The sequence below is a fragment of the Excalfactoria chinensis genome, chromosome 19 (genome assembly GCF_039878825.1).
Source record: "Excalfactoria chinensis isolate bCotChi1 chromosome 19, bCotChi1.hap2, whole genome shotgun sequence".
Taxonomy (NCBI): domain Eukaryota; kingdom Metazoa; phylum Chordata; class Aves; order Galliformes; family Phasianidae; genus Excalfactoria; species Excalfactoria chinensis.
The window spans coordinates 322,612-337,644 of record NC_092843.1 but is presented as its reverse complement, the minus strand read 5'-3'; the positions used below and the strand labels follow the sequence as shown (position 1 = coordinate 337,644).

General features: G+C 47.4%; 1 protein-coding gene across 13 annotated transcripts in view; it reads left to right on the top strand.

The window, feature by feature from the left end:
• TSPOAP1 (TSPO associated protein 1) overlaps positions 1–15,033 on the top strand; it is a 36,484-nt gene that overhangs the window by 14,922 nt on the left and 6,529 nt on the right. For 10 of the 13 annotated variants that reach the window (XM_072353820.1, XM_072353819.1, XM_072353824.1 and 7 more), the window contains exons 9-25: positions 120–242; positions 647–751; positions 1,091–1,141; positions 2,451–2,471; positions 4,022–4,205; positions 4,491–4,711; positions 6,157–6,266; positions 6,370–6,479; positions 7,779–8,594; positions 9,149–9,300; positions 9,432–10,025; positions 10,676–10,978; positions 11,268–11,447; positions 12,417–13,529; positions 14,124–14,250; positions 14,406–14,557; positions 14,744–14,912. In XM_072353820.1, the coding sequence (XP_072209921.1) occupies positions 120–242; positions 647–751; positions 1,091–1,141; positions 2,451–2,471; positions 4,022–4,205; positions 4,491–4,711; positions 6,157–6,266; positions 6,370–6,479; positions 7,779–8,594; positions 9,149–9,300; positions 9,432–10,025; positions 10,676–10,978; positions 11,268–11,447; positions 12,417–13,529; positions 14,124–14,250; positions 14,406–14,557; positions 14,744–14,912 (4,531 nt within the window). The remainder of the gene's footprint in view (positions 1–119; positions 243–646; positions 752–1,090; positions 1,142–2,450; positions 2,472–4,021; positions 4,206–4,490; positions 4,712–6,156; positions 6,267–6,369; positions 6,480–7,778; positions 8,595–9,148; positions 9,301–9,431; positions 10,026–10,675; positions 10,979–11,267; positions 11,448–12,416; positions 13,530–14,123; positions 14,251–14,405; positions 14,558–14,743; positions 14,913–15,033) is intronic. The other 3 variants (XM_072353822.1, XM_072353821.1, XM_072353830.1) reach the window with 2 other exon arrangements.

The window sequence follows — 15,033 nt, the reverse complement described above, 5'->3', positions numbered from 1 at the left end:
GGAAGCAGGAAGCAGGTCTGCAAAACAACCTCTTGAGATATGGAAGTAAATTGCCCTCCCTTATTTATACAACAAATACCTACGGCTACTTGTTCTAATTGACAATCCTTTCCCTTCAGGTTGAATCTGAGAATGCTGACCTGAAGCTGCAGGTTGTTTTGGTTACTAAGGAACGGGATTCAGTAATTCAGAGAAATCAAGGACTTCAAACCAAGCTGGAGAATCTAGAGCAGGTGCTGAAGGTCAGTCGGACCCACACAGCTGGGAGGGCTGTGCAGACCCTTAGTGCTGGTTTTGGATGGCACAAATTGTCTGTTTTGTTGGGATTTTTTTTGTCCATTGTTTTGATTTGGTGCTTCTTTGGGACTCTGCTATGCAGGATCCTGGGACGTGGCCTTCCAAAGTAAGCAGATGGGCTTGGTAAAGGCTGCTGCAGGGTTTTGGGTGGGAGGAGACATAAGGCGGCCATCACTGATTTAAGGATTCTCTTTGTGTTGTTGTGGTTTATAGTAAGAATTTCTTACTTTACCCTCTGTTTAATGATGGTGTGAAGTACAGGCCATGTATTGATTCCATGACTCATGGTAGGACACAGCATTGTATTTCAGTAGTGTTGTCCTTAAACTGTCTGTGAATTGTCCTGCAGCACATGAGAGATGTGGCTGAGCGCAGGCAGCTGCTGGAAGCCGAACACAAGGAAGCACTGCTAGTCCTGCAGGAGAAGCAAGAGGAAGTCAGACGGTTGCAGCAGGTATGAAGCATGGGAGTGAACGTTCTCTGGATCTCTGGAAAGATCCTGCTGCACTTTACCTCCTTGGAGGAGTGGTGTATAGAGGGGGTATATGTGGGTCTACTAAATGAAGTTAGCCAGAGACAAATATCTGTGCCAACTCTCGTACCTGAGTAAAGCAGGGGGATTTTTCTCATGAGTGGCAGTTCTGTTCTCTCACTGCTGTTTGTCCACAGGCCAAATATGTCTCCAGTCTGTGTAGTGTTCTAAATCTGAAGTGATGTCTGTTGAGGAGGTGCTGATTGTAGAGGTGAGTTTAGGTGGGCTGCTTTCTTATTTACCATGTCTCTCATTTCTTAGGCACAGGCAGAGGCAAAAAGGGAGCATGAAGGAGCAGTCCAGCTTCTAGAGGTAAGACAAAAGGAACTGAGATGGATTAGTAGATTTAGACTTTGTGCTGTTCTTGTCAGTTTTCTTGATGCTCTGGGTTTTATTGGTTTTTGGGTAGAATATGATACCGTATTGATTTGACACAGTGTTGCTGCTGTGTACAATTATTGGCTGTGATGGCAGAGTAGTCATTGTTGGAGTCACCACATTGGTTATTTCATTTAGACCGTGCCCAGCAACTCTTTCGAGGATGCATTCAGTAACCAACTTCAGATCCATCTGCTCCATAGGCTCTGTGCTTTTTATTAGAGGAAAAAAAATATATATATGAAAAAAAAGAAATATGACCACTGGTTAATGAGTGATGATCAAGCATAATGAGCGATGAAGTCTGAGGAAGCACCTTGTCCCATTTGCTGGTCTGGGACCAACTGTGTGTGTGGGGACATTTGCACTGACTTTACCTTGCTGTGGTGTCAGACAGCTCAACAATGCAGGCAGGCAGATATAACAACTCACTTCTCCAAGATGACTTTGGAGGAAAGCTTTGCTGTGCATTCCTGGAGCTATAAAGGCAGAGCACCAAACCCTGAAACTTGATGTGGTAATTTCATGCCTGAAGAGAGCAGGGTTAGGTGTGATGGCACAGGGAGAAACTTCTGTCGTCTGTCCACTGGGGTTTTCTGAGAACCAAAATACCTGAGACAAAACAGTGCCTCATTTTGCACCTGGACAGTGAGATTTCAAACAAGGGAGGCCACGGCCCTGTCTGTAGTGGTGACACACAGTAGGAGATGACAGACTGAATTGCTTTGCCCACTGCTGTGCAGTAACTGCTTGTTAGGAGCCCAGGGGAGTCCAGCAGGATGGTAGGTGTCCCTGATTGAGGAGATGACTCTGTGACAATTGTTGAGTGGGCATGACCTGTTTGAGTTGGAGATCCGATGGCGTTGAAACTGTTGCAAGACGGGTAAATATTGCGGGGAAGTGCCATGATATAATGTTACATTTCTATGTTCATTCTGGAGCATCTACTTGCTGCAGAGGCAGGTCAGTGCTGATACAGGTTCTGCTCTTATGTCACTTGGTATTTACTTAGTGGGCTGCTAAGCAGCCTTAAGTGGGGGAGGCCTGATATTTGCAAATGTTTTCTGAACTAATTCATCAGAGGGTTGGAGCAGAGCAGCCTCTTATGTTTAAACTAGACATCTATGTGCTGAGAAGGCAGGAGGGCAATTGTTTTGGTTGCCTTTGGCAGGCTGTTGGATTTTGGCTAGTGTAACCGCTGATGTGATTTTATATCTCTTTTTGCTTTTCTCCTTGCCACCAGAGTACTTTGGATTGCATGCAGGTATTGCAATAATCCTCTCAAGCAGCACATTTTTCTCTTCTGTCCTGGCTTTGACAGTTACTTGGTATTCCTGTTTTAATTATACTCTGGAAAAGACTGCAAGAGTGTCACCTTCAAGAAATAAATGTAACAGAAGGAGCTACCACAATGAGTTGCACAGAGGAGGATTTCCTGTTCAAATGCTTTGCTTTCTTAACCAGTTAGAATGTGAAGCTTTTACTGGGCTTTTTCGGACAGCTCTATTTTGTCTGACTGTGCACTTCTTCCACTCGCTGCATACATTTGAAGGTCTTCTGGGAACTGTTTGCAGTCCAGAAATGAAACGTTTCCTTCAGAACCTAAAAGCAATGGCAACATCACTGCAAGTGAAAGTGACACAGAGAAAATAGAGATCCTGCTGGTTTTGTAATTGGTTGGAAGATAGGAAGCAGAGATTGTGAATAATGTTGTCAGAGAAGAGGCAGGAGCTAGTGAGGTTATTAAGGTGTTACAGTCCAGGAGCGGTGCTGGTTCACAACAGATTTAGAATAAGGTCTTATGTTGAAGTAGTGGGCTCTGTATCTGATAGAAAACAGTTTTCATAGTCCCCTTCAGATCTGACTGCAGGGAGCTGTGAATAGGCCTGAAGAAAAATGGGGAGACTAAATAACAGGTAACACTGCGTGTGCAAAAGAAATGCAGAGAGGTAGCAGGGGACATCTGGATGGGGAACACCTACAGGAGGAGGTTCTGCTAGAGCAGGGGGGCACCTAAGTGAACAGGGCTGAGCTGGGTTTAGCTCACTGAGGAAACTCAGATTAAATTCCTGAACTGGTGGTTAAATCGTTCCTTCCAAGCTCTACTCCCTGCTCTTGCAGCCTTTTCCATTAATCACACCATTCAGACCCGGGTTGGTGTGTCGCTTCTCTTTCGTTCCTTTTTGGGTTAGGTGTAGACACAAAAGTCTTCTCTATCTTTTGTGTCTGGGACTTGATCCTGGCTGGTTCTGTCAGCTCCTGACCTTGTCCTTAAGCTCCTCTTCCTTGTGCCCTGGCCTGCCAGTGCTGCCTAAAACCTGCTGCTTTCCTAGCCATGTGTCACCCTGTGCAAGTAGTCTGCTGAGACATACGTGTTCTGTTGCAAAGGAATCCTGACTTCAGTGAGGAGCAAGTTGACTGAGCAAGCGGAGAATGCAGATGCTTTTGGAAGTTGCTCATAGCATGCATTGGTCTCTTTCAGTGCAGAAGCAGTTACTCCTTGCCAGGCTTCAGAGATATCACCAGGCAGATCTTGAAGATTGAGAGCTTCTACTGCTTGATGGGAGACAAGAGATAAACTGACAAGTTTAAAACAGATGTTATATGCTAAAATAAAACTGCATGCATGCTAGGAAGGGGGTAGGGAGCACACTAGAAAAACTGTGCAGTACTCTGAGAGCAGAAAGAAAGGTCCTTGGAGTTTGAGACTCACTGCATTTCTGAAAAGATGCAGCAAAGACAAATGCTGGCTGGAGACCCACTGGTGGTTTTGATATGGTGGGTTTGTGCCTCATCTTTTGTCTCTCCTGTCAGGCTCGGGTGAAGGATCTAGAAGACCAGTGCCGCAGTCAAACAGAGCAGTTCAGCCTTCTGTCCCAGGAGCTCCAACAATTCCGACTTCAAACAGGAAAAATTGACCTTCTCACCTCCACACTGGTGACTTCTGAACTTCCTCTTGCGCTGTGCAGCTCTACCCCACAGCCTCACTGGGAGAAGGGTAATTGCTGGAGGTGCCTGTGGGAGTTTTGTCAAGCATGTTGTTTGGATAGATGGGAAGGTGTAAAGAAAATAGTGAATGTTTAGTTAACTCTTGGGATCTCTCATAAATACTCTTCATTCATGTTGTAGTCACAGAGAGAACCTGGTGCTTCTCTGACTAAAGGGAGCTGAGGGTGTTCAGTCTGTTGCACTGTTAAGTCTCCGTGCTTGCCCATTCTGATGCTCACTGTTGATCTTTTATTTTGCCTGTGGCTAAAAGTAATGGATATATTTCTTGTTTCAGATTCATCTGGTCCTGCATTGCTTGCTCACCAGACCACAAAGAAGGTTCACAATGAAGAGACCAATGAGTCAGAGTCGTCACAGCGGGTGCCTGAGGCTGCTGTTGGCTCCCCAGTTTCTGTTGCCAGTTCTCAGAAACAAACCAAGAAAGCTGAATCTCAGTCGAGCTCTTCAAAATCAGAATCCATGCAGAACAGCTCCAAATCCTGCCCGACTCCAGAGGTTGGTATGGGAGTCCTCACTCTGGCCTCTCCTTTCTAGCCAATAGGGAATAAATGCATTGCAGAAAACCCTGTATTTCTCTGGCTAAATGAAGAAAACTGTAATGAAACAAATGAAAGCCCTTAAGAAAAATTGAGAAGGCCTCGTATGCCTGCATTTTCAGTGCTCATTTGAACATATTGCAGTGCTCTAGGGAGGAATCAAGTGGGCTTGGAGGAGAAGGCAGGAGGATTGGAGTGATGTGTGGGGAAGCTGTTGTTAAGACACCACATGACACCTCAGTCGTGGTATCAAATGGGAAAGGTAGAAACTTTCAGTATGCCGAAGGACTGTGCCTCAGGAACTCAATGTTCTTTGTGTGCACCCCCAGGTTTGGTAGTTCTACTTGTTGTAAGACACCATGAGCTCTTTGAAATATTAACTTCTGCAGTTCATATACTAGAAAAAGATCTGCTGTGTGTTCTGGTATCTGCAATGGGCTTCCATCAAAAATACATTTGCCTTGAGGTGTGTTTTAAAATTAGCTCAAATTGATTCACTGGCAGCATTTCAAACAAACAGAAGGGAAATGCATTTCTTCAGAAAGAGAGATTGCTTTATGTAACTTGCTGCCATTAGATGTGAAGATTCAAAATGTCAGTCATAAAAGCTTGAGATAATTATCTGGAAGATTCTTCTGGCAGAACCATTCATGGTACAAACCCAGCTTAGGAAGCTGTTCAGTAGATCACTGCTAGCAACTGAGAGGCTGTACCAGAAAGATGAGAACTTGCTCTGCCTCTTGTGTGCCTTCTGTGTGTATTACTTACTGTTATCAGAGCTGGGTGTTTGGACTAGGTAAAGCTTTGGTCTGAGCTGGTAGGGCTCTTTAATGTTCTGAAAGCACATAAGTGTTATACTGAAGTGTATGCAGGCGCTGCAGGGGAACTGCCTGAATTGCAGGGGTGTAATAAACTATCAGCTTGCCTTTGTTCAGATTACCATTTGTATTCCATACGTGGCTTGGATTTAGGAGGAAGTGATTGTACTGTATTGCAGATATGTAGAGTGAAAGGGGCTTCCAGAATCTCGAGTTCAGTTTCCCACTCACACTGGGACTGCCACCAGCACTGTCTCAGTATCACCACGGCTTTGTTTAGCTGAGCCTTGAAGAGCAGTGGGACATCACCGAGCTCTATGGACATCCCAAGGTTGCATTACCTCCTTGAGTGAAGAGCTTTTGCTGATATTCACCTCAAACTGCTGAAATTGCAGCTTGGAGGTGCTTCTTGGTGCTGCTTTCTCACTCTAAAAGTCATACTTCCAGACAGCCCTCAGCCTAGTGGCCAAACTCTCCATATACACCAGCTTAGAGGATTAGTTCACTGCTGTTGGAACTCTTTGAGTGTTCCTTTATTCTAATTTTGGCCGTGTCTTATCCTTCGTCTTTCATTTTATAATTTTAGGTGGACACTGCAAGTGAAATGGAAGAGCTGGATGTTGACAGCATCTCTCTGATGCCAGAGCCAGGCAGCCAAGGCCCTGCAAAGCTCCAGGTCTTCTTGGCTCGATACAGGTATCATGTCATCTCTTGTACTCCCTGAGGTTAGGCAAGTTATTCTGTTCTGTGGCATTAACAGCTCTTAAGGAAATGAGTTTTCATGTTGTAACTATTTCAGCTACAATCCTTTTGATGGACCTAATGAAAATCCAGAGGCAGAGCTTCCACTAACTGCTGGAGAGTACATTTACATCTATGGAGACATGGATGAAGATGGCTTCTTTGAAGGTGTGTTCTAGTGGAAAAGGAATGTGACTGAACTGCAGTGGAGATTTGCTCCCTTAAAAAGAAAAATGAGAGAAGAATTTAGTGAATCTTAAAACCTCGAGTTAATATTTTCTATCCAAAGTTAGTTTAATGGAGGGGAGAGCAGGACCTGTTAGAAGAGTTGATTTGTGTCATGATTAATTTAAGTCTAAAGCTTGGAATCCTGGTCTGGTGAATTCAGTGGGAGTTTTGCCACTACTTTCAACAGTTCCAGGTTTCACCTTCGTGTTGTTCCTCCCTGTCCAAGAATAGCCCATCGATTCCTTCTCCAGGTAGTCTCTTCCCCTCTTCCCAATGGCTGCGTATTGAACCCAGGGCCATGGGCAACTGGTAGCCTTCATTGCCTTGTACTCTTTTTGGCAAGTAAGGTGTGTAAGCCAAGCAGCCCAAACCACAGTCTTTGTCGTGTTTGGTATTATACAGCGAGTTTCTCTTTTGACACCTTTTCTTTTGGAAGCGTGGTCTTGGGTGACTATTAGACAGATGGAATGGAAAGCAAGAATTCTGGACTGTACATTTGTAATGAAGTTTCCTTGTAGATGTAGGGTCCTGATCTTTTCGGGTGCTTTGCAAGAGCTGAGGCAAATGCATGCCATGTTGCACTGCTTGCTCTTTGACTGTCCTGGCTCTTTCATTCCTTCTATTTCCAAGCTTCTCATTTATTTATTTATTTATTGTTTAAAGAATAAACAGGTTATTCTTTACTAATCTTTTCTGCTTTCCCTGCTTTCAGTTGATTTGCTGTAGGTAGAGTGTGAAATTATGTACAACCCCTACGCCCTGCTCATTTGACACTGATCTGATGGTTCTTGCACTTACCAAGAATATTGTGGTGTCACTCATCCCAATGGGTCTTCTTGGGACATATTTGTTACATAAGCTGACATAACAGTGGAGAGAGCTGAACAGGAGGCCAGATCTGAATAGAGAGCTGGAAAGTTGGACTTTCAGGAGGAATTCAGAAACAACAGAACGATGAACAAGGGGAAAACATGGAGTTAATTACATAAAACACTTTCTGGTTAGCTCACTGTGAAGTGTGGAGAGCAGTGGGTTTTCTCACAGTGAACATTAGGATGTAAGTAGAGCAGCTCTAGGAAATGGATTAAACTTGCCCAGGGATGACCTCCCAGAGCTTACTTTGTTCCTGACTGCAGTGCAGTTATGACCTAGCAGAGATGCTGTCAGGTTGTCTTCACAGATGGGCTGGAAGATCGAATGGTAGGTGCAGTGGTAACAGGTTTCCTGTTTTTCGTTTAGGGGAGCTGATGGACGGCCGGCGAGGGCTGGTCCCCTCCAATTTTGTTGAGCGAGTTTCAGATGATGACCTGATGACGGTTCTGCCTTCGGAGCTGAACGATCTCACCCATAGTTCATACCAGGAGAAAAGTTTTGTCAGTGCAAGCACCAGCAGTGGAGATAAGAGTGATTTCTCCATTGAAGAGAGTAGCATCAGTCCGTTGGTCAGTAGAGCAGAAGGAGACCAGGAGGAACGTGTTAGTCACACAGCAGTGCCTTACCCAAGAAAATTGACTCTGATCAAGCAGCTTGCCAGAAGCATAGTTGTAGGCTGGGAACCACCACTTTTGCCTGCTGGCTGCCCAGACATACAGAGCTACAATATCTATGTGGATGAAGAGCTACGTCAAAATGTGAAGAGTGGCTTTCAGACCAAAGCAGTGATTGAAAAGCTGGATTTAAAGACAAAGGCTTACCGTGTGTCTGTGCAGAGTGTGACAGAGAAGGGCAGTTCTGATAAACTGCGATGCACTTTCTTTGTGGGGCAAGATCTGTGTGTGGCACCGACTATGCTGAAAGTCAGAAACGTCACTGCCACATCAGCAGAGGTCACGTGGCTTCCCTGCAACAGCAATTACAACCACGCGGTGTATCTGAATGGGGAGGAGTGTGACATAACAAAACCGGGGGTCTACTGGTACACCTTCCGCAACCTGCAGCCCAGCACTCAGTATGTTGCCAAGCTGGAGGCCCGTCCCTTGAAAACACTCTGGGAAGAGGTCTCAGAGGGGCAGGAGCAGAACTCAGCTGTGATACACTTCACTACCCCAATAGCAGGTATCAGAGTAGTTGTGCCCATTGCTATTGTGAAGGGAGTGCTTGGGACAGAAAGCTTTGTTGGTTCTTTAGTGTCAAGCCTTGGGGTGAATGGAAGCAAAGCTTATTAGGAACCCAAAGCGTGAGGAGATATCCTGTTTTGTCTTAATATTTATGTTCTTTTATTTTAAGAATTTATTATCTCTTCTGTTTTCATTTGCTCTGGAGAGCCCCCCCCCCCCCCCTTTGCTGATTTGAGCAGCATGCTTCTCAGGGTGTGAACAATCTGGTTTGCTGTGACCTGCACTCATGTTGCTCTAAGGGTTGCTGCATCTTGGCCTCAGCTACTTTTGCAAAGTTTTGTTTTCTGTGCTTTAAAGCTTTCCCAGAATCAGAGCACCTCGCTTGTTCTGGTTTTGTCTGTCACTTCCCAAGAAGCTGCTGTAGTCATTCCAGTGCAGTTCTGCAGTGGCAAGTCTGGTGTGAGAGTTTTCTCTTTGATACAAACCGGGGTTTAGTTTGGTGTTATGCTGTAGTGAGGTAAGCAAGAAAGCAATCCGTTTGGTCTCTCCCAGGCACGCCTGATGCTCCTCTGGATGTCCAGGTAGAAGTTGGTCCCTCTCCAGGAATCCTCGTTATCAGCTGGTTACCTGTCACTATTGATGCTGAAGGATCTTCCAATGGAGTTCGAGTCACCGGTTATGCTGTGTATGCGGATGGACAGAAGGTGAGGGGGGTGATATCACAGAAGGTACAATGCTTGGGCTGTTTATTTTTGCTGACTTTGGATTCAAGAACTGCCCTTCTCAGAAATGCTGAGCAGTGTGCAGTAACTGCTTCCTGGTTCTTTGTTTGCAGGCAATAGAAGTTACTTCTCCAACAGCTGGGAGTGTCCTTGTGGACTTGTCCCAGCTTCAGATGTTCCAGGCATGCCGGGAGGTTTCTGTGAGAACCATGTCCCTGTTTGGGGAGTCGGTGGATTCGGTTCCAGCCCAGATATCCTCAGTCCTGCTGAGAGCCTCCCATCGTTCCTCACCTTCAGATTCTGCTGTTTCTACTACTCTTACCTCTAGACTGCCCTGTGGAGAATCCCGGGGCTCTCTGCCTGCACACAGCCTGCCCACGCACCAGACGGCTGCACTCCTGCTTCAACAAAAAGTCCCCACTGACAGCTCAGATGCCAAATTGACTGATCTCTCCTCCAGCCACGATGGCTCAGCGGGATCTTTGCCAGAGAAAGTCTCTGTGCTGCTGCAGCTCTCTTCGCCCAGTGCTTCCTTGGTGCACACCTCAGGCACTTCCCTGCAGGGATCAGACACTGCACAAGACAAGAGATGCCTGACTGTGCCTCCTCGGCAAGCGGGCAGCACAAAGCTCCCGGGTGAGGGCACGGAGCCTGTCTCCTCGAGGGAAGCAGAATTGAGAAGCCTGGGTGAAGGGACAGAAGTGCTGGTAAGTGCGTAACGTTTCCTGCCCAGTACTGCTGGGAAGGAGAATGAATCATTTAGGGGAATGTAACAGCGTGCTGCTAGCATGCAGCCATCCAGTGGCTGGCAAACCAGTAGAGTGTTTGTTGCTGGATATGTGAAAGAGAGGTTGAATCTCACTGCTTCATCATATGTGTACAGACAGGGCAGGAACAGAATCAGGAAAGCATGAATTCCTCAGGGCTGGTTGCTGAAAGGGGTCTTCCTGCTAATGGTGATGTCAGTGTTGATCAGACACTGCTGTGCTCCTTGACTTGCAGGAGTCATCTCCAGTCTGGTGGATTTGAGCATTGCAGAGCAGACACTCCAGGAAGTGGGGGCACCTTTCTGACAGTTTGGGAGTAAAAGGCCCTTTTGGCTCAAAAATATTGGATGGTGCCTCCCCTGAGTTTCTTTGCTCCTTGGCACGAGGGGGCTGAGGGGAAGGAGAGCATCTGCCTGGTGTCATTGGCCTCTGGGCTGCTGGCGTAGAGGCCAAGATTGAGCATTTCAAACCGTCCTTAATGGTCCTTTGCAGAAGAACAGAAGTAGAGTGTGCAGCTGGGAGGCTCAGGAGTGGTCCTGCAACATGTGCTGTGGTTATCCTGCTGATGAATTGTTCTGTTTGTTTCCCAGATGGAGCAAAACGTAACCAAAATGCCAGAGCTAGAAAGCCCAGCTATTGCTAGCCTGACAATACGCATGGAGACCTGCCATGCATGCTCTGTGGAAGAGCCACCAAAAAGTCCCAGTGCTGAAAGAGAGACCGAAGCAAAGGAGAAGAACTTGAGCCCAGAGCCCCCGCCCTCCCCCAGCCAGGCTGAGGAGATGGAGGGCACCTCCCGAGATGCAAGCATGGGTGGAAGCAGCTGCCAGGAGTTCCTGAGGTTGTCGCCTAGCAAGGAGGTGATGAAAGAAATGTCCAGAGTGAAAAAAGAGGTTTGTTTTTTATCTTAGCTGAATTTCTGCCAATGGAGGGGCTGTGGGTGGTGTTTGATGTGCCTGGGTTTTATAGTTTCAAGAGAAACTTTTCTTTGCAGGCAGTAGAATGAGTCTATCAGTTCTGTGTGTCTGTGCCCATGGTTGTGTGTGCATGTGCCAGTTGCTCCTCAGGGTGCTGTCTGGTTTGTTTCTTGCCACACTTGACCTGCACATGTACTGGTGAAAGAATGTTCAAATAGTGAAGGTGCCTGAAAGGACTGAAGAAATCTGCTTTGCTTTTCCACAGCAAGAAGAAAAAATATCTGAAATAGGAAGACGACAGCTGACTCTTTTTGCTGAGCACAACCGCAGTTCAGACCTTTCAGATATACTGGAGGAGGAAGAGGAAGATGAACTGTCTTCAGAAGCTCTAGATGAGAAGAAATGGGATCCAAGAGAGCCCTGTTACAGGGAGAACGGGGAGAAGGTAACCTGTAGCAGAATGATGCTTGTGGGGAGTGCCAGTGCAGCCATCCCATGTCATCAGCTCGCAGGAGAAGATGCTGGTTTGAGCCCAGCACTCTCAGCAGTGCTTGGCTAAATTCCTGACTGCTCTTCTTTCACTACCAGTGTTGTCTTGTGCTCGTAAAATGCAAGCCCTCTGTGAGAGGGGAGGGTGTTCATAAGTAATAAATGTACTCAGGGTTTAATTAGTTGGAAAAACACGCAGTGTAATGTGAACTTCAGAACCCAGGGTGAAAAATCAATCCTATTGATCATGTTCTTAATATAGATGTAAACAATGAGCACACAGGAGTTGGTGAAGTCCGCCCATCTGTAGATCCTGTACCAACCCACCAGTTTTCCAAAAGTTTTCTGTGACCTGGTAAGCTCTTTCCAAGCTTTCAAGTGAGACAGAAGCATGCATGACTCCCTGGAGCGATAGGATTTTGCTGTGCGGGGTCATTTCCTCATGTTCCATTGTGAGGACGGAGAGATAGGTGAGGGCTGTGGGTCCTCTTGTGGTCACAGGCTGTGTGTGCAGATTGATTCCTGGATGCTGAGCAGCTCCAGTGTGCAGTGAGCAGCCGCAGAGGAACTGTGCAGCTCCTGTGCCCCATGCAGACTGGGAGTGGTGGAGCTATGGGGGGATTGAGCAGGCAGGATGTTGCAGACAGCTTTCTGTGCAGAGGCAGGGCCTGGGAGGGAGCTCTTCCATGCATTGGCCTTTCTTGCTTCCCGCTGCATTGCCAGTTCATCTGATTGTCTTTTGCCAGAAGACCCATTGCTATCCTTTGCTTCCTGTCCTCGCTTCTCTGCAGCCCACAGTCGCCGCTCCATATCGCTGTGCTGGGAGGGAATCAGCTGTAACTTTATCTCTCTTTTTAATGAGTATTTCCTCTCTTTTTTTCCTTTGCTTGTCCTGGCTGTTGCTTTTCTCGGGGGCTGGGTACAGATGGATCTTTGTGATACTGACAGCGATGAGGAGATTCTGGAAAGGATACTGGAGCTCCCGCTTCAGAAGAACCACAGCAAGAAATTGTTTAGCATCCCTGAAGTGACTGAGGACGAGGATGAAGATGAGGATGAGAAATGTGTTACAGAGGAAAAGAGAAATCCTCAAGGCTCCTTGGAAGCACCTGCCTACATTGCAGGAAGGTCTGAGAAGCCACTAAGCACCCAGGATCCATTTCCGAAGGCAGATGGTAGCGATTCCTCCCCAGAACTGTCTGCTCAGACTCCACGGGAGGAGCAGACTGCTAAGGGGAGCAGAGGGGGTGCTGACCATACGAGCCCCAGCTGGAGTCAGAAAAGGGCAAACTGGAACTGGGGCTGCCAGGAGAATGATCTAAAGTCCGGGAGTGGGGCAAGCCCCACTTGGAGCAAGAAGAAGGGAAATAACTATCGAGAGAAGATCTGGGGTCGACCTGAGACGGGTAGGAAGAGACAGAATGATTTCACAGAGCACTGCAGTCGTCTGCTGGGCAACTGCAGCCAGATGGGAGGTGGGTTGTACAGAGCTCCCAGCCTCCGGGAGGAGCTGAACATTGTGAGCAGCTCTGCTGGTAAGGAGGGGTTTGATGCATACACTCGTGCCAGGCAAAGCGCCTCTCGAAGAAGCCAAGGGAAAACAATGGTCTCGGGGTTTGCAGAACCTGCTGGGATGGCAGCACACTGCTCCAGCTCCAGGAGCCTGGAAATAGACATTGAGTATGACTCTGAAGACGATCAGGATTCAGTCTGTTCATCTTCCCCTGAGAGCAGGCTCTGGCCAGAAAGGGCCCAGAACTGTCAGGGGGAATGGAGCGATTGTTCCAGTCAGTCTGGGGTTGTCCTCGCAGATGGCAGAAGGAACATGACCAGACTGGAGAGAGTGGAAGAGCAGGGTATGGAGTGGGCTGGGTCTCCGAGCCGGCGCCTGCGATCCTTCTGCCAGGAGAAGGATGCACTGAGGTGTGAGAGCAGCTCTGAGGAGCAAGGCTGGGAGCAGGACTGTAAGTCACCTGGCTGGAGAAGGAGGCTCGAACATCCTTGGAAGGGGATACGTAGCACCTCCTTGCACAAAAGGGTTGGGTGACTTTTCCTATTCTGGCTTTGAAGCAGCTTGCAGTGGTGTTAGCTTCCCTTCTGCTTCCCTGGCCTGCCTGTATCTTGCTTTGTTCAGTGTTGTCCAGAGAAAGGACTCTTCTCTAGGATCATCCGGAAGAAAATCTGGGAGATTCTGTAGTTCTGTGCTGCTCCGTGGCTTTTCTTGTATTAGCTGCTTCTGCTTTTCCTGCCAACTGATCGAGTGACACCGATGCAGTATTCCTTTTCACACTGGGTCTTCCTACCTACAGCAAGAGACTGTGGGACACAAATGAGAATCCCTGGTGAAATAAGCTGATTCATGAAAGCTTTCTATAGTTGATGGCTGTAATGTCATTGCCTTCCCTTGGAATGCCCCTTCCTGCATCCTCACATCACTCGTGTCAGGCAGGGTGCCTGTCTGCATTTAGCTGTCTTTTCCAACTCCCATAGCATTCTCAGCTCTAGAGTGTCCCTGAAGAGGAATGTTGCATTTGGATGCACTGCTCTTTGTGGAGTGCGTTTGGGCTGAACACTGTTCATGTGAGTTGGAAGGCAGAGGCCGCTATTAACTCTCTGGTGGTTCCTGTTGCAGGCTTCTGGTAATAAAGATCCTAGGGGCCAGGAGCTGCCTGGCTCAGCTGCCTGGCAGATTCCCAGCAGAAGAGGGAACAGGAGCTTAAGAAGAAGCCAAATGCAGAAGCCTTTGCTTTCTAGCCCAGGTGAGTGGAGAAAGAGGGGAGAATCGAGCAGCAAGAAAGAGAGAAGCTGCTGGAAACTACACATGGGGACTGCTGGGCAGTACTTGGGCCATGTAGGACTGTGGCAGGGAAGTGGTGCTGACATTATCTCTGGTGTGTCCCCTGACTGTGCCTAGGTCCTCTAAGGAGCTCAGCTTCAGAAGCCACTGTGGAAGATGATGGCATTAGAATATTTGTGGCCCTGTTTGACTACGATCCTGTTTCCATGTCTCCTAATCCTGATGCGGCAGAAGAGGAGCTCCCGTTTAAGGAGGGGCAGATCCTGAAGGTAGGAGCAGACCTTGATGAACATCTTCTGCTCTGTATGGATCCATTTCTTGTTCCAAGGACAGCATAAACCGTGGGAGGAAGAGCTCCCTCATCTTGGGAGTTTCTTTGGCTTCCCTTTCTCCTTTTTCTTTGTGTCTCAGTCCCCGCAGCATCAACAATCCTTGGCCAACCTTTTGCCTTGCAGGTGTGCGGAGACAAGGATGCTGATGGCTTTTACAGGGGTGAATGTGCTGGAAGAGAGGGATACATACCCTGTAACATGGTATCTGAAGTCCAGGTGGAGAATAAGGAAATCAAGATGCAGCTGCTAAAGCAAGGGTTCCTTCCTGCTGATCCACCAACAGAGAGCATAGGTACTGTATCTTAATGTATGCTGTGCCAGCTTGTGTCTTTGAAATGCAGAAAGCTCAGTCACACTGCCAAGCTTTGCAGCTGATGCAGCCCACCCAAATAATCCCTAGAGCTTGTCCCCAG